The 27,551-nt window shown below is 38.5% G+C and overlaps 1 protein-coding gene across 1 annotated transcript; it reads right to left on the bottom strand.

Annotated features, from left to right (window-relative positions):
* Positions 1-1,567: 1,567 nt before the first annotated feature.
* Positions 1,568-9,170, bottom strand: GAL (galanin and GMAP prepropeptide). The gene is made up of 6 exons (XM_041481237.1): positions 8,786-9,170; positions 8,565-8,645; positions 7,860-7,914; positions 6,746-6,832; positions 3,815-3,892; positions 1,568-1,880 (listed from the first exon to the last, which is right to left on the bottom strand). The coding sequence occupies exons 2-6, from the start codon at positions 8,643-8,645 to the stop codon at positions 1,828-1,830; spliced, it is 354 nt and encodes a 117-aa protein (XP_041337171.1). The 5' UTR covers positions 8,786-9,170; the 3' UTR covers positions 1,568-1,827.
* Positions 9,171-27,551: the final 18,381 nt, after the last annotated feature.

The raw sequence follows: 27,551 nt of genomic DNA, 5'->3' as shown, positions 1-27,551 counted from the left end.
TGTTTAGACGGTGCCTTAAATCTTCCTGATCCTATGAGTTTTCCACTCTTTCAAATAATCTCAAATTTCAGAATTTTGAATAACTATTCTAACAGGATGACTCCAACTCTAAGGAGCTGAAGGTCAAAGGTGAATTGGATCAACGTAATAACTGTTTTCTAATTCTATCCTATTATTTCTAATTTCTTATCCTTTTTGTAAAGGAAAGAAATTCAATGCTAAGATGAAGTTCCTTTTATTTGATCATAGATTCAGCTGCTTTACCAGAGATGGTTTGCTACTGGGCTCTCCAAATAGATCCTGGATTTTGGCAGTCAATGAGCCAAAGTCCACAGAAGTCCACAAAAAGAAAACCTCTTGATGTTAGTGAGCTCTACTTCAAGGTTATGTGAGGAGTGTGGACATTACTAGTGGAAATGAGAGTTTGGACTTTCTGAGCTACACCAATGTAGAGGTTAAATTTCACTCTGGTCTTTTTTTTGACATTTTGGGAAGCCCATAAATTTGCCAAATAATGCTGACCTAGCAGCATATCTATTAGCAGTGTATACTTTTTTCATTACTCTGAAAAAACAAGAAGAAATCCAGTACAACACAGTAGTGTGAAGGGCTTGCTCAGAGGCTCACTGGATCTGACATGAAGTGTGTTTCCACCCTTTGGAAAGTGAAAACATCAGACATGAGATCAGCGGCTGAGTGACTATCACAGGAAGAGCACAGCCCGAGTGACAGGGTGGGATGGCTCTGTGGGTACAAAGCACACACTAGTGGCTTGGCCTTTAGAATTCTGCTATGCTAAAAGTGAAAAACAGATTAGATGATAAAGGTCTGCAAATTTTCTGTCAGTCTGTGCACTCCAGTGCACGTCAGGATTTTGAAAGGATGATATTTCATTGCACTGTGCAGAGGCTGGAAGTCGTCTGAGTACGAAAAACCTTTCCAAGGTTCTGTAACCTCTCAAACCTTTCCTCAGCCTGGATCTGACATTTATTGTGTGCAGGCCTAGCATCCTGGTCCAGTACATCAAAGCTGTTTTGCATGGATTGAACATGGATCCAAGTGCTTTGCTGGACTCAGAATAAAGCATCTCATGAAGTGTATTTTCAATCTTGCAGCAGCCAGGAGCTTTTCTTCATTAAGATTGCAGCCCCAGTGTTCTCCAAGACATGGGAATCCTACACATAAGATTTGTGTAACCCTGCACAAAACAGTTAAATTTGCATGGCATCAAGGTATGCTCCAGCCAATGGGCCGGTGTAGTACAGCTGAATAATATGAAATTTATTAGGAACAGGAGTTTATGTCATGTCTATGAAAATATGAACAGGGAGTAATGTTTCCTAGAAGCACAGAACTATAGACAGATCTGTGACTCCAAATGATTCGCAGGGCAGCACTCTGAAGTTGTTTTTCTGTTATTTAAAGTACCTAATATATATATTGTGTATATGTTGTATTCTGCTCTAATATCACAGAGTATAGATGCAGTGTAACCTTACAATTTACCCCAAGCTTTCTATATGATGCATTGTGTGCTGGTATGTACATAATTTTAAAATGAAACAACTTTGTTGCTCTTTATTTTTATTTTATCATTTACCTACAGAAAAAATTGACCAAAGCAAAATTATACACGATGACATTGCAGGAGAGGGAGGGAAAGGGAAAAAAAAAGCAAAAAATAATCCAACAAACCAACCAGAGGGCAGAACACTGTTTGCCATTTATCAAATCAATGCAAACAATACTTCTTAACTTCAGGTCATTTTGGTTTTTTGTTTAGAATTCAGTCTAAATCTACACTGCAACAAAATAAAAACGCATTCTTCAAGACTGGTTCATTTCCTCTGGTGTAGGTAGCTTGTCAAGTGCTCCCACCTCTGCAAAATAGGGAAAAAATTATAATTAGCACATATGTAAATATGCATATTTATCTTAGCAATTAAGTAATGAAATCCAGTTTCGGTAATACAAATTTTTGTAATACTTTTCTCAATTATAAAAGACAAATCTTTGAACTTTTCATATTTTAATTTGTAAAATACTGGCTTTTTTGCCTTTTGATTGTCAATAATATCTTCCTGACACAATTTCAACATTTCAGAAACAGCAGTGACAGAACAACAATTACATTAATTTTATTATGTCAATTGATACTGCTGGATCCCAGAATCTCATAAGACTTAATATTATCCAATTACAGCTGCCATTCTACATGTTGCTCTTTATGAGAAGCACTTACAGCTGGAGGGAATAATTTCCAAGAGAAAGAGATGAAGGCCACTTTTAGTTATTACCAAGGCACTTCTTAGCAGCAAAAATACTGCCTTTTTCTTGCAGATTAAAATGTACATCTAATCTGCATAGCTATTGCCTGAATCTGAACCCCATGAGTGGGGTTTTCCCCCTTCCCCCACCAAGGAACAAATCTAAACCAATGTCTTTAATGTAGTAAGGTTTCATTTAAGCAAATCTGCTGAAGGATTTCTATCATGAAAAAATATGGTTTTCACCTGCCTAATTTACAGTTCTGGGTTTGTGTAAGAGTTTGTACTAAGCCTTTCCAATAAATATTGTTAATAGATAATATGTGACAACATTCTGTGTCTCTTGCAAGAGACTACAAGAACTATGTCTGCAAAAAGCCAGATCTGCAGGTTCATTTTTTGTTTTTCGTGAGGACATGGTAATACCACCACCTTTTCTGAATAAAAACAACTGTTTGTCATTACTGTCCTAAAAAAGGAACTCTTTTAGTTCATTTGTTGCAGGGAAGAAGCCATTTGTATTTCTGTGAGATGCTTTTTATTTTCTTGTCTGATTTAGTAGCTTTTAGCCTACGCAGAAGGTGTGTGATTGAGGTTATTTTACACCCTTTTTCCTGTGTCCAAATATTGATTTTACTTCCTAGGCTCACACAGCAGAGTAAAGGAGAGTTTTGGGCTCTTTCTTCACAGTGGTACAGCAAACAAACTACTTGGTCCACAGTAAATATATATGCTAATAAGCTACTTTAAATATGTACTTGAATTATTTCAGACCCTTAGGACTAGCTATAAAGAGGTTTTGTTTTCAAATGCAAATTCAATTCAATAAACATTGGGTTCACATTTTCAGTAATGAGAATTATTTTCCTTGGGTGGATACAAATAATTCAGAAAACAATGAGTCAAAAGCATCCCAGCTATGCAGAAAATGAACCAATCCGTTGAAAGTCTCTTTTAATAATGAAATTAAAACACAAATGTACACACAGTTCACAGCATACACTCGCCACAGAGTTGCTTATAATTTGTTGTATACAAAGGTAAGAACGTGGAAGTTACTGATTTATTGAATTGTCTACTTTTTGAGACAGAAAAAATCCTCAAACACTTGCAGTAGAATAACTTTTTTCTACCTGTTGGTGTCTTTGCAACTATGTATTATGGTTTTATACATGTTGTTGACAGTTTTAGAAGACCTAAACTGTACAGAGTTTTTACTTCAGAGCACTCTGAGCTGTTTGCCAACATTCAGCTTAGTGTTGCTGCAATTTTGTCTTGCAACTTTATTGTAGAATAGGTGCAAAAAGAGAGATGTGTTTCTTTTGGCACTAACAAGTGATGGAATGGTATCAGAACTCTGCCACATCAGATCTCCACTGAGCTGCAATTTTCCAGGGTCACCTGCACTCTGTGTGAGTGATGCCAGAGGTGCTGTTGCAAGTCTTGCACACTCAAACCTGCAGCAGATGTGTACATTAAGGGATAGTCTTGTCTCCTCAGTAAATTTCCTCCCAGAAACTGTGAAAGATTAAAAGTTATTCACTAACCTTTCAGATGCAAGTAGGTCAAAAATTCAATTACTGTGCGCACAATGTTTTCATCAGCCAGGGGTCTTCCAAGGCTCCCTGTAAAACAAGCTGGTGTTACTCACAGTTAACCTGGTTCAAAGACACATCATATGAGACAGTGTGGCTAAGTCTATGAGCACTCTGGGGAGGGAAAAAAAACACCAAAACTATCTGAAATTCCTTTTTCCTCAAAATCCTTGATGGAAAACCTCATGGAAGGGCAAAGCCCCTATAAGGGAAGTAACTGCAATTCTCAGACTCAAATTTACCCAGTTTTGTATGCCACTGCTGCACAGCAGCTGCTTTGGCACCTTAATGCTTGTGGTCTCTAGGCCTTATGAGATCTGTTGCAGAAGAGGATTAGCCTCTGTTCCCAGCTCTCTCCTTTATGTCCACCTGAGCCTGCAAGGATAGGTTAAACTTCAAATTTAGAAAACAAATTAATGAGCTTTACAGAACAGTTAAAAGTTTGTTCAGATAGCCCAACTTTGTTCCAAACAAGCCTTTCAAATGATATAGAAGTGATTTTTGGCCCAAAACCTAGGCCTGGGTGTTTTTCTACAAGTCCAAAAAGCTGTGTTTTCACACAGGTATCTAATCCAATACACTTGTGAAAACAGCTTTTGGATGCTATTTTAATGGTGTAATGGATGCTTGTTATTGCAATTTTGAGAAGGATGCTTTCTGCACCTTATTACATCACTGAAAACATTATCAGATGGGTCCGAAGGCAGACTGAGCTCAGTAGCACAAATTTAAAACATTGATGAGAGTTGCAAGGGACACAAAGGTACAAGGAGAATAAGCATTTAAGAATGCATTTAATAGGCTTGCACCTAAAAAATCTTGTCTTCCAGTCTTCAAACTCATACAAAGATATTATTTGCATTAATAATACTCTTTTATTTTAATTTTTACTTAGCTTTTATTCCCACCTAACCTGTTATGAATTTTTGTTATTATCATATCAGTCACATTTTTGTCAAGATTTTATTAAGCATGTGATATTTTTTGGATAAACATTTTTTCTCCATGACTTGGAAATAGTGTAATTATGTATTGCTCAGCTATTTACCTTAATTCTGCATAGTGAATAACTTGCAGATTTCAGTCAACAAACCATTATGATCTTGTAACTTGAAGATTTGACTAATTATGCTTATAGGTGGTTGTCGTTTTGTTGTGGGTTTTTTTTTTTTTTTCCTGGACCTAGTATTCAGCTTAGAAATTTTTCTAGGCTACCTGGAGAGCTTATGAATTTTGCAGTATTCCTTCAAGGAGAGCACAGTCCTTTTCAGGGTCTCTTTCACATTAATAAAATAATATGTGCATATATTGCCATTCTAAAGAGCTTTTGCAAATAATCAGGAGAAATCCTTCATTTTCAATTAAAATAATATATTGATTACCTTATGCATTTCTTATGCATTGTATATATATATATATATATATATATATATATACACATATATATTTAAATCTCCTTTGGGTAGGAACTCTGTAATGAACTTCAGCTTCAAAAAGACATTTGGTGAGGGAAGAGAATGAAGTTCATGGCAGAGGCAGCTGTGTAATTTTGAAGTCTCATCCTGACAAGTTTGGTTGGGTTTATCTGCAATTGTGGAGGCTCAAGCAAGAGAGTTCTATAAATCCTTAAGTTCATATTCCTGTAAGGGACCTGGGATATGCACAAATGGCTACATTTTGCACAGTGATCTCTACTGCTGGATTGCCAATCCCTTACTTTTGCATTGTTTTTGACTGGCCATATATTGTTTAACCCATATATTGTTTAACCCTTTTGTATTTGAGACAGCAGAGTTGGTTTCTTTTCCTTAAAAACCAACAAACCAAACTAAAGCACAGCACCAAAAAAATACCCCACACAAACCCCAAAGCCCCACTGTGTAACTGTGCCAGAACTGGACAGTCCTTCAGAGAGCATTAACAATTAAGAAATTTATTAATGTTTCTCTTAATCTCTCTTTATGAAGTATGCATGTAGGAGATGGTAATTAAACACATGTCCTTTATTTATGAACTTACTTAGTGTTAGTTACATTTTTTCTGTTCTGGGTGCCATTTAAAATAGGCTCCAAAACCTTTGTTTTGCCCCCATTAGTGCAGTGATAAATGTACTCAGTACTGTGGTCACTTTTATCAGCCTAAGGATGAGATCTATCCCAGCTCACTTTAGATGCCTGCAGCAGGTTTAGTGTCCCCTCAGGACATAAAACAGGTTTTTCTAGAAGTTTCTGCACCTTATCCTGAAATAGGTGTTCAAAATAAAGCCTAAAAATTGTCAGCTTCTCTTCATTAAGGGAGTCCAGACATATATTTTAAAGGCCCAGCTTTGGATGACAAATCCGAAACATGTTGCACCCTTTTCATTGCCGTTTACTAAATTCTGACACGTGCAACATCTAAGCATTTTGACTTCAGTTGTAAGCAGGTTCTCAGTCTTTTAATGAAGATAATCCACCTGGCTTAATCAAAGGAAATACTGAGACTTTGTATTTTCTATAGCCTTCATTACTGAAATGTGCCTTTATGGACTCTCTTCTTTGCCAAAAACCAATTAATTCTGGAGTGGCTAGAGTGGCATTTGAAATACTTACTTTAACATATGAAAAGAGAAAAAAACAAAGTTTTTTCAAAGCTGTATGATCTATTACACATTTAGAGCAACAAAATTATGATACATTTTCCTAGTCACTTAGATGTTGTAATCTATGACCATACAAAGATCACACTGAGTGGCCAAATGTCACTTTTCTTCCTTTCATATGTTTAGTAGGATTTCTGTTGAAATGCAGAAATAGTTTTGTATCCAAGTAGTCATTTCAATAGTAAATAAATTACTTAACACAAAAAACAAATCGAAAATGCTTGTTTCCAGACTTTCATTACCTGCTTTAATATCCTCATCGGGCGGTATTTCACGTTTACCAGTGAAACCATGCTTGTCATTAAACGATCTGTGGTTATCTACTGCATCTGATAAATAAATTAAAAATCAGAGGCTTTAATTGACTCAGTAAAAGCTTATCAATATGACCTGCTGCTTATCAATATGACCTCAGTAAAAGCTCATGAATATGACCTGCATCAAAGGATGATTCCAATTATCCAGTCTTAGATGTGAAATAGAATTCTTTGACAAGATCATTTCCCGACAGTATTTTTTCCAATTTGCTTAGATCTGCTTTGAGCAAATATACTTCCAGACATTTACAGAACCAGTTAACACATTTAAACCTATTTTCTCTTTTTTTATGCATCCTTATTGTTAGATAAAAAGAATGAAGAGTGTCAGAGTAAGTATGTGTAGCATTTGTCTATGTGCTACTGAGACTGAAAATATAGAAACACTGGTGATGAATGTTACCACATTCACAAGAATTAATGGTAGAAGGACAAATATTTGAGACAGCTTAGTTCTGCATTACTTTTCTTACAACCTGCATTTGTTATCTTCACCTGTAAACCAGTACTCCTGTATTTTGAACACGTTGTATATTGATTTTTCACATAGTGAACTGTTAACAGTCTTGAGTTTGCAAGTTACTGTTTCAATTTATTTTGCTTTAATTTTTTTTAAAAATGTAGTATAATAAAGTCAAGTAGTGAAAGTTTGTAAAAAGATTTAAAGGAGAAATCTGAAATAGGTGGAGAGGTACACATTTTGTCATTCTGCCTTGACATCTAAGATGCTGTAAGATTTTTTTTTTTTAACACTTCTGGTGGTGACGTATTTGTCATATGAAAATTACAGTTCAGAAGCACAAAATGTGAGCAGATGTGTTCCTGGACATAAGGCCTCCCATCACACTTCTTTAGAAAAGAACAGCTGTCGTCCAAGGCAACTCAGTTCTGTGATAGGCATGTAACAAACATCTAAACAAGTGTTTTTCCAAATGAGTTTGCTCAGTCTCACAGGTTTAGACAAAACTGCTGTATTCAGAGAAGTGAATAACACAATTTTTGCATTTTGAAATAACGAAAAAAGAAGTGCCTCACTTACGTGGCCCAAGTAGATAACCAGCACTATTCAAAGTCCAACCCCTTTTGTCTTTCGCCTTAAAGGAAAAAACCACAAGTATGTTATTGCACCACCTACACTGAAAAGGACATTCTTTTAGCAGAGTCTTCTAAAGGCTCAAAATCAAGAAAAATATTTTAAAATAAAGCTAATCATACTGAAGTAAATATTCATGGGGAGCTCTTGCCCCTCCCTGTCTAAGTCTATAGTGTTGCTATTGACATCCATGTGGTTTGACTGTTCACACCACATAAGCGATGACTGCAAATCACACTTTGCAGGCAGAAATTAAGACTTTATACTTGAAATTTATATTACCACTGTTATATTTGATAGCCACCTTAGCAAAAGCTTCTTTTTATTGCTTGGATTTACATGACAGCCTCTTCATAAAAGAAGTCCATATGTACATCATCTTTTCGGAGGCAGGTGGGACACCCATTCAATTTTGGTCTAGCAACCAGACATTCTTTGTCATAGTATTTTTTTACAAGGGAGCTAGTATTTAAAATCCCCAAATTCTTAGCTGGAAAGAAAAAAAAAAAAAAAAAAAAAAAAAAAGGCAAACTGTTTGTAGCCCGAAATGGTTTTGGGTGCTGCATCCTTTGCAATCCCTATGTCTAAGAACAGTGTGTATCCGTGGGACGTTCGCGGTGGTTCCTCGCTCGCTGAGACACGGATACTTACTGAGAAAACCAGCCCGAGTGTTTCCGAGAGGGCGGCACAAAGGATTAAAGACAGAAACAGGAATCCGGTGCACCTCTGCATCTGGAAGAAACCGCGGCGGGGTAAAGGCTCTGCCTGCCCCGGGGCGCGGGCGGCTGCGCGGGGAGCGGCTGCGAGCCAACCGGCTCCGCAGGGCTGGGCAGCCCAATTCCCGCTGGGAGGAGGGCCGGGGCTGGGGGTACCTTGAGCTGGGGCGGTGTGTCCCTCGCAGCGCTCCCGTGGCGAGGCCGGAGCGGGGCTGGTCCCACGGCGGGCTCTCACTGCATGGCCGCGGCCCCGCCGCGCTCCCGCCGCGCTTTATGGGCTGCGGAGCGGCCGCGCCGGCGGAGCCCGGAGCCGAGAGCCGCCCACCGCCTCCCCCCGCCTCCCCCGGGCCGTTCCCCCCGCCGCCCGCCGCTTTAGGAAGGGCAGAAATCACGGCAATCCAATTAGAGGCACTCGGGAGCACGACGCGGGGAGCCGGGAGCTGCGGCGCGGGGCCGTCAGCCCTGCCCGGTGCCTGCGCCTCCGCCCGCCCGGGGGACCCGGGAGTGCACGGCTCCTCTCTGGGACACGGGCACGGGACAGGCCTGAGGGAAGGCCTGAGAGAAGGAGGGTGCCTGAGAGAAGGAAGGTGCCTCAGGGAAGGAAGGTGCCTGAGAGAAGGTGCCTGAGGGAAGGAAGGTGCCTGAGAGAAGGAAGGTGCCTGAGGGAAGGAAGGTGCCTGAGGGAAGGAAGGTGCCTGAGAGAAGGTGCCTGAGGGAAGGAAGGTGCCTGAGGGAAGGAAGGTGCCTGAGAGAAGGAAGGTGCCTGAGGGAAGGAAGGTGCCTGAGGGAAGGAGGGTGCCTGAGGGAAGGAGGGTGCCTGAGAGAAGGAAGGTGCCTGAGAGAAGGAGGGTGCCTGAGAGAAGTACTCTGCTCCGCTCCGCTCCGCTGCCGAGCCCTGCAGCTCCTGGGCTCACTCAATCCCTTTGGCCCGTGCCTGCTGTCCAGCAGCAGGGAGAGGAGCTGTCAGGGCCTGTGCTTGCTGCCGCTCTGTGTCTGAGGCAGCATTTCTTTCGGGGTTAGATATAAACACCAGGGATTTAGCTCTCTGCAGCGACTAGAGCAGCCCCGGCCTGTGCGTTTACAACCAGCGGAGTTTCACCAGTTCGCTTATCTTAGTTGTGGTTATAGCTGGCATCGGGATGTGCAAAACTGAATTACAACGCAGAGATTCCAGTATTAGCTCCATTTTTACCCCCCAGCAAAATTGTACTTTCTCTACAACAAATTAGTTTATTCACTGTGTCCCTCAAGTTCATTTCTCTTTCAATAAGAAAACGCCAGAGATGTTGCACAGAATATGTTCTACTTACAGCTGCTTTTCCAGAAACTGCTAGAGTCTCTGCAAACTTTTGAACATCACATTTATCATTCACTGGTTTAAAAGCAAGATTTTTTTTACTTTAATGTAGCATAATGTTCACAATCCAAGCTAGAAGCAGCAGCTGTGTCTTGTATTTCCATTTGCTACCCTCTTTTGTTGGATGCAGTAGGGCTGTAATAGCCTAGCCTTGTCTTTTGGTCTCTGAGCTAAAACTGCTGGGATAAAGTTTATTTTATGCAATTCTTAAATGTACATACATAGGAAGCTCAGCTTTGCAGATTTTATTTTATACTTTTTATCATTTGCTTAAGGTATTCTCTCACCTATTGCATGATCCTCACAATTCAGATTAGATAGATATGGAAAATAGCAATATAATTTTTGCAAAGTGGTGTTGTCCTTTACCGTACCAAAATTGCACTTTTGACTGAAATTCCTTAGCTTTCAGCTGTTAACTTCCACTAGACAATTTTTGAAACATAAAGCTTCTTTGTGCACAAAATCTTTTTCTTTTTGTTATTTGAAAAAAAAATAAACCCAGAAGTTATATCAAGAGATGTCCAATTTTGCATTCAAGAAACGTTACAAAAATGTGTTAATTCTGTGAGCTTTGACTAGTTTTATTTTTGATGTTCCTGTAAAAGGTATTTGAAATGTTTTTGAACCTGCTGGTTTTATTCCGATTTTTCATCCACAGTACTGGCACCTTCCTGTCAAATTAGAGTGAAATGATCTCTTCATCTCCACTAGAGTCAGATGCAAAAGAAAGCCTTCTTGTATACTGAAAAGCTTAATCCATCACTTGCCCTTCATAAGTTTTTGTCTAAATCTATCTTTATGTTGGTGTCAGTTAAATAATTTTATCAGTCATTCCTACAATTGATGTTCTCATTCCCACAATTTTCTTTCTGAAGAATGCTATTAGTCTTTCTTTATTCCATAGAAATTTTAAATCTCACTGCTCAGAGAAAAAAAAAGAGCATTAGTCTGATTAGTCTGAAGCCTGCCTTTCCCAGCTTAGTTTGACTAATGGCCATCTCAGCGACTGCTCAGCTTGTTTTCATTGAGGAGACCATTCAGTCTACTAATTCCTCCATTGATTTATTTATTGTCTGCTTAATTGTAAAGGCTAAATGCAATTTGCAGTAGCTGTTAGGTTATGCCTAATCCTCACCAGAGGTCCATCATCAGATAAACTCACAATGAAGCTCATCTAAATTCACTCAAGTCAATGGAACAATGAGCATTGATAACAAAACTGTCTCTGATGTCTCTAAAGTGATACATGACAGACAGGATTGGCTGTCTCACACAGCAAGATGTGTGTAATTTTATAGATGTGCTTGTGACTGCACAAAAATATTTCAAAAATAATCAAAAGAAAATCAGGGGAGAATACTGTTTGCAGCCAGAGCAAAAGGCTTTGAATTTAAGGAAATTATAATATGGATTAAATAAATGACAGTATTGAAACAATGGACTTGGGAAATAAAAATATTGCATTTTTGTCACCAGAGATTTAATTTTGAGAACAAACAGTAAATCCTAAGGATTCTACCATGTCTTTAATGATAAAAATGTCTCTTTTATGCAGTTGATAAGGTAGGATGGACCATTTAAATTTTAAGTAGCAAAAAAATAAGCCACAAGGAACGGCTAACTTGTATAGTAGGAAAAACACTGAATAAAAGTGGATTTTTCATTATATTTTCCAAGGATCTGGAGTCTGCAGTTGACTCCCTTCACAGCTGAGATTACTGAGAGGTAATGAATGAAGCAGGAAAAAGCATGTCTGCTATTTTTGTGTTGAAGTGGTCTAATAGGGTTGTTTTCACCAACTCACCAATTAATATTAAAATCAAATATTAGTAACTTCCCCAGTCACAGTGATGTCCATCTGCACAAAAAATGAGTGAGTTTTTTCCCTACTTCCCAGGCAACACAAGTGTAATCATATTGTTTAAGACCTTTCTCAGGTACGTACACAGAACCGCCGATATTATATGAGCAATTGTAATGGATTCTAGGCTTGGGTGATAAATAACCAGAAAAAAAATGTCTCCCATATATGAGTAATTCAGTGAAACAGTGACATTAGAGAAGGTTAATGCTTTATTGGAGGAGTGTCATCATCCAGCTAACTAGAAAAGATTGGCTGCGGAAGTTTCAAGATGCCTGTTTTGAATCCTATTCAATATTTACCAGGCGATCACTAGAATGCAATGACACCAGTAGCTTACACTGCTGTCTTATCTGCATTGGAACAAATTTCAAATTTTTGAGATCAGTGTTTCCACCCTGAATAGAGAGATTTATTATAACTTAGCAGAAAGAGTCTTCTGAAGGCTCAAAATCAAGAAAAAATATTTTAAAAATAAAGCAAATCATATTGAAGTAAATACTAATGGTGAGCTCTGGCCCCCTGTCTGTCTAAGGATGGGTCAGAGGCACTGCCTCTCTCAGGAGCAAACACAGCTTTAAATATCCCAGCTCTGTGCGGGGCTGAGCTTGGCACTCAGCTCCTGCTGGTATTAGAGCTCAGCTTCTCTGCCTCCCTCTCTGAGTCCAAGTGGGAACCTCTGGCTCAAAGGGCTGATTCAGGATTTATAGCTGCAGAGGTTCCTTTACCAAACTCTGAATTCTGATGCTTACCTGAAGGAAGCTGGTTCTCGGCTTAGTTTTCCATTTAATTCCTCTCTCACTGATGACTTCCTCCTCCTTTGATCAGCTACAGGGGAAGCTCACACCTACAAAACACAAGGGAGTTTCTGCTCCTGCAAGACCTCAGGAGGAATTCCTGCCTACCCAAACCCTATAGGGCTGCATGCTGTTTAACATCCTCCTCAATGGTCTGGATGAAGGGATTGAAAATCCCAAAACCTTCACCAAATCTGGTGGTGGCACCAAGCTATGTGGTGCGTTGAACATGTCAGAAGGGATGTCTTACAGGGAGAGCTGGACAGGCTGGAAGAGTGGGATAGAAAGAACAGTATGAACTTTAACAAAGACAAGTGCAAGGCTGTGCCCCTGGGATGGCATAACCAAAGTTCCCATGACAGGCTAGAATCCGTCTGTCTGAGGAGGAGCCTTGGTGAAAGGGACCTGGAAATCCTGGTGGACAAGATAACATGAGTCCAGAGTGTGCTGCTGCAGCAAGGAAGGCAGGTTGGATCCTGGGCTGCACCCATGGAGCATAACTAGGAGAGACAGAGCTGTGATCATCCCAGTCTAGTCTGCACTTGAAAGGCCACACCTGCAGTACTGTGCCCAGTCCTGGTATGCAACCATTCAAAAAAAGACACAAACACATTGGAGAGGGCTCAAAGGAGGGCCACAAAGGCGATCAGAGAGCTGGAGAACCTGTTCTGTGGGGAAAGACTTGAGGAGTTAGCTCTTTTCACCCTGGAGAAGAGGAGGCTCAAGGGAATCTCATCATAGTTTTCCAGCTCCCAAAAGGCAGCCACAAAAATCATGAATGCTCTCTCTTCACAAGGACACACACACAGAGGACAACAAGCAAAGGGCACAAGCTGTACTCAGAGAGGTTTAATTTTGATATAAAAGAGGAATTTTTTACAGTGAAAACAATCAATGTTGCAGGGCTTTAGTAGAGTCCCCATCATGGAGGTTTTAAAGTCAGGTGGTCAGGGTGCTAAACAAGGAATGGTTTTTCGAGGTCCATTCCAACCTGAGCTAAATGACAATAAGTGCTTTACCAAATTATGTGTACTAAAATGAGAAGCCACAGGAAAGCAGGTCAGTGCTTTCATGGCTCTTGTTTTTTAACAGAACGCTGTACCAGCTGCTTCATTAGCAAGTATGGTGCTACCTTATAATACAAAAAGCCTCACAAGCAGGCATTTCAGACATGAAATGTATTCACAGTAATTCAAAAAGGAGATACAGAATAATATTTACATCAAATAGTTTCCAAAAGTATTTTTATATTATTTGAAGTGTGAAAAAAAAAAAAGGCAGAATGTTATAAGGTAGATATTCAGCTACAAAATACACTTTTGTATTGTGTTTGCTACTGGTTTTTATTTGGTTAAAGCAGAAAATAGAGTTAGCAGGATGATAATACGCAGCCTTCATTATTGTGCTGTAAGTGCACTCAGTCTTTTTCTGCTGTGATAAAAAATAACCCATTCCATCTTACAGGTTCACTGTGTAGTTTGAAAACAGGTGGAATACCTGGGGTGGAAAATGGGGTGGAATACCTTTCTTGTTGTCCTTGACATCCCTTTTCCCAATCTCAAGTGGATCTGAGAGTTCCTCATCACGTATCTGCATATTCTGACAACATTCCTATATTCCTCACAAACAGCCTGTCCCTTTTTCGGCATTTCATAAACTTCCTTCTTCCTTTTGGGTTTTGCCAGAAGCTCTTTGCTCATCCATGCAGGTCTCCTGCTCTTCTTGGTGTGATTTCTTATTCATAGGGATGTGCCAGTCTTGAGGTTGAGTGAGCTTTAACCAGCTCTCTTGGACATCCTTACCTTCTAGATCCCTACCCCATGGGACTCCTCCAGGCAAATCCTTGAGGAGGCCAAAGGTATTTCTCCTGAAGTCAAGGGTTGTGATCCTATTCATTGCCTGGCTTCCTCCATGATGGATCCTGTAGTCCATGGCAGTGTGGCCAAGGCTGACCCCAACATTCACATGGTTAATGGCTGGACGTGGTGAACTTGCCAACCTTAGTGATTCTATGATTTTATGATTCTGTGATTCCCCAGCCAGTCCTTCCTTGTTTGTCAGTACACCTCTCCAGCAGCACACCTCTCTTCCATGGCTCCTCCACCACCTGTGTCAGAGGTTACCGTCAGTGCTCTGCAGCAGCCTCCCGGGCTCCTGTCTGCCCGTGAGTTGTTTCTCCAGCAGAGATCAGGGTGGCAGAAGTTCACCAGGGCCTGTGGCTGTGAGGCTCCTTCCAGCTGACTGGAGAATTCCTCATCGACTTCCCCTTCCTGACAGGGTGGCCTGTAACAAACAGCCACAGAAGTGTCACCCACGTTGTCCCTTACGTGTTGACTTCTTACCTGTAAGCTCTTGTCTGGTTCTTCACCCAGCCCAAGGCAGAGCTTGATAGATCCCTGTTGCTCTCTCACATAAAGAGCAGTTCCACCACCTCACATTGCTGGCCTGTGAGAAGAAAATAGCCTAATTTCCTAGAAAGGATGTAGCCATCCATGACAGCATTCCAGTCATGTGTGCTATCCCACCATGTCTCTGTAACTGCAGTGGGAATGTGCACACAGATCTCTAATTCTACCTGGTTTTTCCCAGTGCTGTGTGTGTTGGTGTACAGGTATTTCGGAGAGGTAGTTGATACTGCTGCCAAAACACTCCAATAAAAATCACTTTGGAGACTCCTCAGTACACACCAAAAAAAGAAAATAAGCTAAAAACAAAAAGTAACAAGCCCCCACTCAAAGGCCTGGTTTGCAAGACAAATGCAGGAGTTGATTTTGTTCTACTTATCCTCTCAAAAGACGAAGCACGGGATGTCCTAGATGTGGATGGACCTGACACAATATTTGATCAAGGAAAGGCTTAATCTGGCTGCTTGCAGAGCTGCTTGGCCTTTTGTGCAAAGAAACTGTATGCTCTGAGTTTTGCATATTTATAAAGTGGTACTGGAGAAATGTTAGAGCTTTATCCTAGTGAATGAGCACTGCTGTGATATATGAGTGTCTTGATCCTATGCCATTTTCAATTCATGTTTGTCACTGCTAGTAACCAAACATGAATTTTCAGGCTTCAAATGGAGTGTTTCCTCCCATTTCTATCCAAGGAAAAGAAATGTTTACTATATACAATCTTTTCCAATATTACTTCAAAGGACTTGAACTTCCAGAAGAAGATGACTCATTTGTTTTCAATGAAAGCTAGAGATTTCTATTAACTACTAGAAAATAGTTGCAAGCCCTTCAAGAAAAAAAAAAAAAAAACCCAAAACAAAACAAAAACAAACAAACAAAAAAAAAAACAAACTAAACAAAACCAATATCTCACTGGGTCCTTTGTCCTTTGGATTGCCATCTTTGGAAGTACCACAGAAGTTTATTACATATTACCAAGTAAAACCAGATAAAGCCTGCCTTTTATTCTTTCTATTTTCCCCATCCACATCCATTTAATTCTTTAATGTCTTTTTTTATGGATAAAAAGGAATAAAGGTGAAACACTTACCAGAGGAACATGTTACTTTATTTCTGGTTGTTGTCTTCATTCTGTGTTTCCTAAGAGTTACTTGGGGATATTTCATTTTTACATGAGGGAAGAAATATTTATTTTCTTTTTCAAGTACAGAAAATCATTACTTGGTTGAATCATTACTTCAGCAGGATTGTGAAGTTTAGAAATACTGTTCTATGGGTGTATTTTAATCAATTTTCACTTCTTTATTATCAATGTAAGAAGGCCATCAGAAGATTTGGGGATTGTTTTTAAAGAGTTTGAACCAGCAGTTAATTTTTAATTTCTTTTGCTTATACATGTAAACATGCATAAGGCAAAAATATTGAATTTAGTACTTACCAAGTACTGGAATACTTTTATATGTTGCAACTCAGAGTAAAATTATTACCATCTTAGTCAATGATATTATATTAATTTGAAAAAATAAAACCCTAAAATAAGAGTGCTTTATACCTCTTTTGGGATTACTATTTCAAACTATTTATAGGTTCTTGAAGACATCACTGCAGCTCAGGTGCATAAGTACCTATAAGGGAGCACTGAGGTCTCAAGAAAGGGATCTGAGTGTTTGTTAGCAATTTCTTTCTCTGCTGAGAACATGAGCAGCTAAGAGCTTGTATTGACAGTCTTGGTTAGATTCTAAAGATTGATGGTGTAAATGCCTCTTTATTAAAAAAAAAAATAGATCACACTTGCCTATATTACTTAGAAGCATTTAAGTACAGATTAAAGGTTTGTTCTTCAGAACTTCAGCCACCAATGCCTGACTTTATAAGTCAATCTTCACTGAAATATTGTATTTCTTCCCTTTTCACAAATAGTATAAGTATTCATTATTCACCACAAAATTTAATTCTCTAAATGTACAAATGCTGAGGTAAAAAAAAGGGGGAGTTTTTCTTTACAGATTACTTCTGTGTGTTTATTTTTTCTTTATCTCTTTCCTTCTTTCAGCATAGCAGTTCAATTATTACTGAAAATTTACAGGCTCAATTCTCCCTAAATAACTGAATAAAGCAAATTAAATAAAACAGGAAAAAAAGACAGAAACATGCCTGTCAGGCAGGTACCTTACTAGTTTTCTTGAATAATTTAATAATATTTATCAAATAAGCTTTGTAGACACTGAAAAAACAAGAAGTATTATAAACTGTGAAAATAGTTTACCTTTTCTTCATTATAAATCTACAGAAATTTCATAAAGGTTTCTGTAATGAGCACTTGTATCAATGTAGACTTTCCCAGCACGATAAAACCAAGAATAATTATGCTTATTCTTTTTGCAGTTGGTTTTTCTCCATGTGTCCTGGGTATCGTCAATATATCATTGCAAAAAGAGCTAATATCAGTAGCTGCAGAGTCTGGCATGACCCACACGTTAACAAATAAATGAGTATGGGTGGTCTAAAGCTTTGTCTGCACTGTTGGGTAAAATATGTACACATGCATAAAACAAACTTTTGCTTTTCCATCTGTCTTTGGCTAACCAAAATGGCTTTTTCTAGTCTTTGGAAGTTAGTAAATACACACTCTGGCGAAGGTTATAAGGAAATGTTTCATAATCAAAGCCCTAATATTGAAAAACTACATATTTTGAAAGACAACTCAGTTGCAAGATTATATTCTGTGACAAGAAGAGTGTTTTGCCAATAGAAGGTTTTAAAGTACTGAGAATTTTAAAGGTTGTATCTGGTATTTTGAATTAGGAACAACCGGTAGATGAAAAAAGGTGGATTGGGGCTGGGTAAGAAGGGACAAAGTTGTCTTTTTACTTCCAAATGTCTCTCTAGGATATAGAAAAAGACATTTAAACAGGAGTAAAATTCATTTTGCCCATCTATCTTTATGCAGCTGTGCTGGGCTGGTAAGTTAGCTCAGCTCCACTAAAGAGACTGCTTCAACACTGGAACTTAGAGTGCAAATCCATCTTGAGATAACTCTGCTTCAGGGTGGGATGTATCATTTTCTGAACTCCACTGGCTTGTTGCTTTCAAATACGCCACCTTGAACAACAATTTCTTATGTAAATACCCTGCAGGGTGAACATGGAAATTATTTACTTACCCAATGGTGAAAACAACGTGCTAATTCTAGTTACTTTATGGAAAATGAGAATAACATGCTTGTTTGTAAGGAGAGGACATTTTACAAACATGCTTGTTTGTAAGGAGAGGACACCAGCTTTAGGCTGTCTGTTCTGACTTTACCTTTGTAGGTGCACTGGTTTGGGCTGGAATAGATTTAATTTCCTTCACAGCAGCTCATATGTTTGAAAGCACACCAGTGCTCCAGCTGTTGCTGAGCAGTCTGCACAGCATCAAGGCTTCCTCTGCTTCCCATGGCAGTGTACAAGAAGCCAGGAGAAGCCAGGAGCCCGTCCCTTCAGTATATTTTTAACCTATATCAATATTCTTAGTATCTGATTGGTGTAGCACACTGTCTGCTCTGGCTTCCTCACTGACTTTGTAAAAAATTTGTTTATGTCATATAAATGTATCCTCCTTTCAGAAATTTCAGTGCTGGTAACTGGTATTCTGGGTGTACTGATCCTTGTCAGCAGGATCAGTACAGAAATCAACTGTGATAGGAAGTACATTCTGCATGTTTTGTGAGCAGGCATTTATCCTCACTGGTGAATTCAAGACTAAGGTGAAATTGGGCTTCAGCTGAATGTAGAGAAATAAGATGAAGTCATAAATTTGCAAAAAATGTTGTCACAATTTAGCTTATAATCTTTCAAGTGTTTTGTACTAACATTAAAACAGTATCTAGAGTCCCACAGGCAGGGGGAGGGAAAAGAGCTGCTGTTTGTCTGTTTGTATTTTAGCAGCTAAACTTGAAGCATCAGTGGCTGCAAGTTTTCTCTGTGTGCTGTGGGGAAACAAAGCAAGTGCTTTCTCTGCCTTATTTATCAGCAGACATCTTCTGAGTGATTGGAGAACTTCCCTTCACCTTCCTGCAGGGGAAAATGAGACACCCCCTCTTCCTTTGCTCCTCTCACATAAACCAAGATGCCTCAGCTTTGAATTAGGTAATTCCAGATTTCCACAGGGAAAAATAAATGCTTCAAGAGGAGGAACAGAATGGAAGAAGGATCACTGTCCCATCTGTTAAAGGGCATAGTGTCTTTGATTAGACACTAATCAAAAGGACAGTGCTTTCCCTATCTTAATTCTTTATCATACAAGCGAAGTGAAAATGAAAAAATAAATTATATCTTTGCCAAGTGATTCTGAAGAATATTACTTTTGATTAATCCTTTTTCTGTTACAGACTTCAACATGAAGAAAACTAGTTTGTTAATAAAATAAACCCCCTAACCATTAAGTTGAAAAATTAATTTTTTCCATTCATGAATGTGGTTCCAAATTTCAAGCTGTGCTAGTTAAAATGTGATTTTCCTTTTTCACTTCTAACCCAGGTAAGAAAAGTCAGTCAATGAAAAAAAAAAAAAGCTGAAAGATTGTGCATAAAAGAGCACAACACATATTAGAGCTAGTTTCTTCTATTGCAAACGTCCTATAGATACTGTGTGCATAATACCTTTTAAATGTATTTACCATCATTTTTGAAGGCTATGAAGAAGCTTACCCTTTGAAAAGGCAGTTCTGGTTTTTTCTTACATGAACCACAGATATTAGAAATAGCTAGATAATTTTCTCTTCTATGATTTCTGTCACCACAGAGATCTTCCTCTTGGTTTCTTTAAAGAGCAGCACATTTTTCAGTCAGTTTTCACTGTGTGGCCTACAGTTAGAAAATTACATTCATGGTTTATATAAATGAAATTTACTCATTTTGTATATATTTATGGTTAGCTTGCTTATTTTATAAGCATTTTATTCCTGCATTAACTCCTATTTGAAAAATGTATGGGATATTTAGGGAAATTTTAATGCTTTGAAAGACATTTCAATATTTAGAGTTGTCTAGAATATTTTTTATTAGACTTTTGTAAACTAAGACCTTTAAAATGAAATTGGTGTCAACCATGAAGCCTTGTGAGTCATTCTGGGCTATTAAGAAGCAGATTCATCTTTTCTCAAGACAGTATTTTTAAAACAAAGTACTAATTCACAGAATATTCAGAAAATACTAAATAGCAAAATAGCCCACTCATTTGCAAAATAATCCCACTGTAAGCAGTGTGAATTACATTTGTTTTTGTGCACTTCCATGCATCCTGATCACTGTTTCTGGACACTGCCTTATTGCTCACTCTGATTCATTGGATACTCTCCATATTGAGTTTTCCTGAAATAGTTCTCACCCTTTGCCTTTTTGTTTCTCTTTTGTTTGTTCTGAACTTCTCCCTCCCCACTCTGCAACCCCACTCTGGCAACGAAACTGCTCACAAAGCTTCAGGACTTGGCTGAAGATTGCATTAACACTCCTTGGGGTGCAGAAACCTTGTCCCACTCATACATCAAGCAGTTCTTTTTAAATAAGCCTTACCTTTACAAAAAATGCAGTATGGAGGTTAACACCTTGCAGACTTCCTTATTAAGCCATGTTTAAATAGATTTTTTCTAAAAAATTCTAAATTTAGGGTTCTAACTCTGTATTAGGATACCTTAATATATTATTTGATTACCTGTGAATTCTAATTAGCTTCTTTGCATCCACTTGCATGAAATACTATGTTTTTGTAAATTTGTGATGTTTATTCTTTGCAGCTCCACATTTAGTTGAGATAGGACTAAAAAAGTCCAAACTATATCCAACCTTATTTAGGAAGTATCTCCAAATAGTTTTACCTTATAACATTCATCAAGCATTTAGAATTTATGCAATTTAAAACTGCTACAGTCAGATTTAAAAAAAAAAAAAACAACATAAGATTACTGTTCCTCCCCTAAATATTACTTTGGAATAACATCCATTGTAACAATCTCCCATTCATCCTCACTTTTCCCCCTTAGGAGATTTTTAAGACAAATAAGGAAGAATGTCTTTAGCTATTAGCATGTCTAGGGTCATGAAAATTAATGTGTTTTCCAGTTTCAGTTACTGTTGGCATCATTCCTGTGGCTTAGGTCCCATACAGTCAGATTTAAAAAAAAAAAAAACAACATAAGATTACTGTTCCTCCCCTAAATATTACTTTGGAATAACATCCATTGTAACAATCTCCCATTCATCCTCACTTTTCCCCCTTAGGAGATTTTTAAGACAAATAAGGAAGAATGTCTTTAGCTATTAGCCTGTCTAGGGTCATGAAAATTAATATGTGTTTTCCAGTTTCAGTTACTGCTGGGATCATTCCTGTGGCTTAGGTCCCATTTGCTGCCTTGTTTTCAACAGAGCATGACCACAACACCTCAGTGCTGCTCCATCGCCTGTTCCATATCTCCCTTGTCATGGTACACAAAGCTCCCTCCGTGTTTCTGCTCCTAAGGTGTGCAGGCAGTTATTCCCTGGTGAGCCACAGCCAACACAAGCATGCCCTCTTACTGAACTTCTGTTTTTCAGTATTTTAGCCACAGCTACCCAGGGAAGTGGTAGAAACATGTCTCCTGGAAACACTCAAAAAAATATGTGAAGGTGGCACTTGGGGACCTGGTTTAGGGTGCTGGCTGAAGAGCTGGACCTGATCATCTTAGGGGTCTTTTCCAGCCTTAACAAAACTGTTAATAAATTGCATTCACTGGTGTTGCTTTTTCAACCGTGACATTCACTATGACATGAATAAAAGCACATAATTTCATGTGTATCTTTGTTAGGCTACTGACAACCATATCCGAGTGAAAACAGGAAAATGGGGATAAACTGTAATTACCCAGACTGGCCTTTGAACACAACACAAAATGTGTGGTGCATTCATGCAGTGAGTATTATGAGCTGTTGATGAGTGCAGGCACACAGAGCAGCTCCTTTGGGAACCCAGCCCCAGGAGCTCCTCCTCTCTCAGGGTCTGCCCAGTGCTGAGCACAGCTCCAGCAGGCAGTCATGCTGCAGCTTTTCGCCTCGCAGTGGTGTCAGGTGTGAAGATCTCCATGGACCTTGACTACAGTTGCTGTGCAGGTTACATGGTCTTGACTTCCCTCCAAGGTGTATGGCAGCCTTTCCCTTAAAACTGCCCTTACCCTACACCATTGATTTTTTGCTGGATATATTTCCCTTTCTGCAGTTTTTCATTTATTCTGTTGCTTGGGGGTTTTTCCGTTACCTATATATGTTTTTAAACTTTGCCTGTTTTGTCACAGGCATATTCCTGTCATAGAGGTTCGTCTTTACTCTCTATTGAATAAGTAAGGATTTAGATTCAGATCCCCTTCAGGTGCTCTAAATCTTAGGAAATTAAAATGTTGTTGATACACACTGAGAAATACCTTTTTAAACGATATCTTGGGATGTAAAAGTCAACAATCCTTTGCCCCAGTACTGAACCCTCTTTCATTTTTACCTGATTTCCTGCAATTTGTAACCCAAAATGGGGTGACATTCATGCAAAAGGAGACAGTGGGTCCCGAGGAGTTCCTTCACACTGCTGTAGAATGAGCCTGTAACTCACAAATCACAGAATGGTTTGGAAGGCACCTTTAATGAACACCTTGCTCCAACCCCTATTGTGGGCATGGACACCTTGCAATAGATGAGGTGGAGCTCAAAGCTCCATCCAGCCTGACACCTGCACATCGCAGCGCAGCCCCTTCCGCACGGCACAAGCCACAGATTTGCCAGTTCCTCTAGCAGCACTGCTTCTGCAGGACCTGCGGGTGAGCAGAAGAATAACAGCAGCACAAAAGCCAACAACTGATAAGGACTCTCTTTAAGACCCCTCTACATCAATTTTAGAACAGTGAATATCTTGTCCAAAACAAGATTTGAGACAGGAGGGTTAAAAGAAAAATTGCAAATAGTTATTGTAAAACTTGGGGAATGTAATACCTGATCCAAGTTCAAAATATCTAGAGGCATAAAATATAGGAGAGGAATGTTCTGTCTCTTGAATCTCTTATTTTTTGAATTAAGAAATAAAAATTTTTTGAGATATTCTAAAGTCTTAGGAGAAACTAAAAAGAAAAAAAAAATATCTTATTTTGGATTCTTGCTTCCACAACATCATGATTTTCATTTCTGCAATAGTTTTGTGAGCCAGTGGGGTGGTGCCAATGCAATCAGCTCCTAATGCAGCTCTGTTTCATTTGCTACAGCAATTTTGAGAACATAATTGCACAATGACTCTTTGCATTTTCCTAATGAAATTATGTATCCTCCACCCTCTGAAGACTATATTCTGATATGCAAATTTTTACCTATGTCACAGATAAATGTATCTTCATATGGTATGAAAAGGAGAAAGTAAGCTTCTTGTGCAGCTTGGAGTCTGGACTGGGTTTTTCTGTCCAAGACATCTTTGGCCTTATTTTTTCCTGTACACTTTTACGAGATTTTTTTTGTATTGCTACCACCTAATGGTCATAATGTCTTGTCTTAACTCTAATGGTAGTAATTTTGTCTCACTCATGTCCAGCTTTCAGACAGAAATCACACAATAGCTTTTGTCTTTTTATAAAAAAGTAGAATAGTAGTAAAATACTAAAATTACTGCCAGACTTTCATCACCCATTTTTTCTATTTGCATGGTAAAGTCTTTTTCCTCAGTGTTCCTGAAATTCTAATGACAAAGAGGGTTATGATTAATTTGCAGATAGAATACCCCTTTTCTAAATGCATACTGCTCAATAAATGAACAAGCTGCTTACAATAATTAAAGTAATGTCATGCTGTGCTCAAATTGCTTGTGCTAATAAAGCTAATTGGCAACAGCAAGCATTAACTGTGATTAGTCATATGCATCTAATGTCATCACCAGTGCCTATAATTTTCTACACAGAGGGAATTTCACATCTGTTTTAAATCACTTGTCTGTTGCCTGCATTGCTGTTCTTTCCGGTATTAAATCAGAGATTCTTCTGCTACAATAGATGATAAAAAAGTTGATTTTCTTTTTTTCAAAGAAAGAACTGCATAGTAGAGAATAAGATATGAAGCCTTCAGCCTAAAGTAATTAATTCTGAAATAAGTGCTTGATTTCAGTTACATTAGCAAATCTGCATTTTCCTTCTTTTGCATATAGTCTGATACTCCCTTCAACAGAACGTAGATTATTTGCAACAGAACATTAATTTTCTCATTTTAGACTGCACACTGTATTTCCCCATAAAATGGATGAGTCAAAAGATCCATTTTGTATTTGCTTTGGAAATTTGCAAGCAACCATTATCAAGAAGATAATCTTTTGCACCATACAGTAACTCTTAGCTGTAAATAGAACAATAATTACTTGCTGTGTCTATCCAGAAAGGTAAATATTAAATTATCAAGAATCAGGAGGCTGAAAATGGAGTTTTAGAGAGCAAAATTATCCAAGAATTCATACAAGTGTTTTTCATGAGTTACATTTAGCAGACATCTCCAACTTGCATAGATTTCTATGTTCTCTGTCCAAATGGGTAGAAACAGACGTGTTCTCCTGTTCTGCCGCTGAGGTTTTTTTCCTGTGCTGAATGAATATTTCATGCATTAATCTGTTTGCTACAGTTCTTAGTTTGCTTTTGTCCAGCTGCTTGGATGTATTGATCTATGTTTAGTTGATGTTCAAGCTATCAAGCTCACATGTAAGGATGCAGAGCTATCCTGTCACCTCAGGATCAGCAAAGGCAAACCAACCCAGCCCAACTTACACAGAGAGGTACTCAAGGAAAGTAAAGAGAGCGTGTGCTCTATGAACAGCCCTAGCGATCCCTCTTTTTTTTTTTTTTAAACAGGAATTTACCTTTTTCCATTTCAGATTTCAGTTCTATGACCATTATTCAAAATGTTACTTAGCAATTTCTTTTTTTTATCTCATTTCAGAATATGATTAGGTCATGACTTTTTTTCATAATTTTTCATTTTTAAGACTAAATTCCAGATGTACTCATAAAAATCCTCATAAATTTGGAATTTGACATGATTATAGTCATGCATCACTGTGACCCAACTCTGTGGTTAATGTGATGATAGTATCAGCATTCTTTCACAGAATAATCTTGTTTTGTAATAGAATTTAATTGCAAAGAAGTAAATCTTTATCCATAATAAAACATCCAGTTTTGAATCAGCTTCAATTTCCTGGATTGTTTTTGCTTAAACCACAAATGGTTTCATTTTGTTGGGTTTTTGAGAGATCCCATAAAAATTAAGGATACACCTTTGAAATCCCATCTAGAACTCCAGGTATCAACTTTTATTTTATCAGATGACAACTTTCATTTTATCAGATCAACTTCATTGTATCTTTTTAAAATTATCTAAGCAACTTGTTTGTGAGCTCAGAGGACAGTTATCATATGGCTCACTTTTACCTATGTGAGTGAACAGCTGCATGGTATTTAGTTGCTGGCTGGGGTTAAGCCATGACAAGTCCAATGACTGCAGTTTCTTTGATTTTTGACAGCTTGGATAACTTTGCAAGTTCCCAGAGCGTTTGCAATGACAGCAGTACTTGTATTTTAGGAAACAGTAATCCTGTTTGCTTGGGCACACAAAATCAGTAATTTACCTCTGTGAAAGATCTTTAAAAAACCCCAAGGTTTTACCCATGCAGTACCAAGATAATGAAAAATTATGAAAAAAAGTCGTGAAGTGATCATACTCTGAAATGGGATAAAAAAAAGAAATTGCAATCAGCTAGGTAACATTCTGAATAATGGACATAGAACTGAAATCTGAAGTGGAAAAAGTCAGGTATATTTACCAAGAGTACTCAGCATTTGTTTTTTGAGATCAACAGCACCACTAAACACCAGTTCACTCTTCCTATCCAATATGGTGAGCTCAGTTACTACAAACACTGTCCAGGGAGCACAGCTAGGACTCCTGGTCTTGTGAGTGACTGGGCACAGGTGGTTGGTGAGAATGTTTTATCACTGAGGACTTCAGGATGCTCTCTGCTACAGAAGTTTACTATGATTGAAAAGACAGAGCGAGTGCACATGATCAAATACGATGCAACCACAAAAATAACTGATGTTGAGACTGATTATGAAGAGAAACTACTCAGTCTGTAAGCAAAGGAGACACTGCAATGACAGGGAAAAGTTGAAGTTTCTCATGTTTGCTTTCAGGGGGCATGGGTGGATACTCTGCATTGGTTAATCCAGTGATGTATTTGCTGTTATCTGCCTTCAAGAGGGTCAAACCTCCTCTGGTATCAGTGCTGCCTGTCAAGGGCAGAATAAAGAGTAATTGGTTTTGGTTGATAAATACTGCCTTGTACTAGAGGAGTGGAAAAGCACAAAATAGTGCCTATTCTTATGGGGCTTTAAGGAGACTAAGCTAATAACTAGTAAGCACAGGCTGTAATAAGGAATAAAATTAGAAAATAAGCAGATAAATGCAATCTTTTTGGCAAACATGGAAATTTAAGGGGATGTTGTGCCTCACAACTGTGAGATTTGGTATTACAAATGGGGTTGTGACCTTTAAAGCTAATCCTAACAATAGAAACAGAACATATATTTAAATACATTTTTTAAAAATGACTGATCAAAATTCATATGCATCTGAGGCACTTGATTTGTCTGGTGCTACTTTGAGGTGTCATGGGATAGTCACTTAATTCCTTTAAACTTTTCTAGGCACTGATTCATCTTGTTACCCTTCTCAGTAAAGAAAGCTTTAAGGTTCTTGCCCTCACTTAGGATTTCACGTTCTACAAAGGTTACCCACCAGCCTAACAGGTAAGTAGAGCAGTAAGGGACAAGTTAACCTACCTGAGAAGGAAATGCAGCACACTGCTTCTTATGTAAGTGCCGTTCAGTGCTAAAGAATATCACTTACATTTTATTTGTACCTAATGTTCTGGTGACTAGGAAGCAGGAAATTTGAAAGTATAATTATGAAGGTCTTTCTCTTGCCTTCCCCAACACAAAATCAATCTATTTTCACAAGGATGGAGGAATGGGAGTAAAGAACATTCTAGGCAGAGAAAACACAAAAGTGTTTTTGTGAACGGACTGTCTGCATCATTCAGTCAGCGTAATTACATCATTACACATGACACATATTCCTGATAACCATTGCAGAAACAGGTTCCTCTAGAGGATCACTCAGGATCTACTTCGTCCAGCTCAGGAATGCTGCCTTCTCAAACATAAAAACCAGTTAAGTCACTTCTCTCAGACTAAATAAATATGACAAGGTACTAAACAGATGAATATAGGCAATCAAAGTATTAGATGTTAATCTTACATCAACTAATAATGTTTGCTGATGCCAACAACACACCAATCATTCACAAAAATGACTGGTGTGTTGTTGGCATCAGCACAAAAAGTGTCGGTCTGGTCACTGTTCAAACGTTTTCTGCAGAAAAATTTTCACCAATACAGAGGTGCCCAGTTCTGAGTA

This window comes from Pyrgilauda ruficollis, unplaced genomic scaffold (assembly GCF_017590135.1).
Source record: "Pyrgilauda ruficollis isolate IOZ18807 unplaced genomic scaffold, ASM1759013v1 scaffold55, whole genome shotgun sequence".
Taxonomy (NCBI): Eukaryota; Metazoa; Chordata; class Aves; order Passeriformes; family Passeridae; genus Pyrgilauda; species Pyrgilauda ruficollis.
Note: the sequence above shows the minus strand (reverse complement) of the source record. Positions and strands in the feature narration are given on the sequence as shown.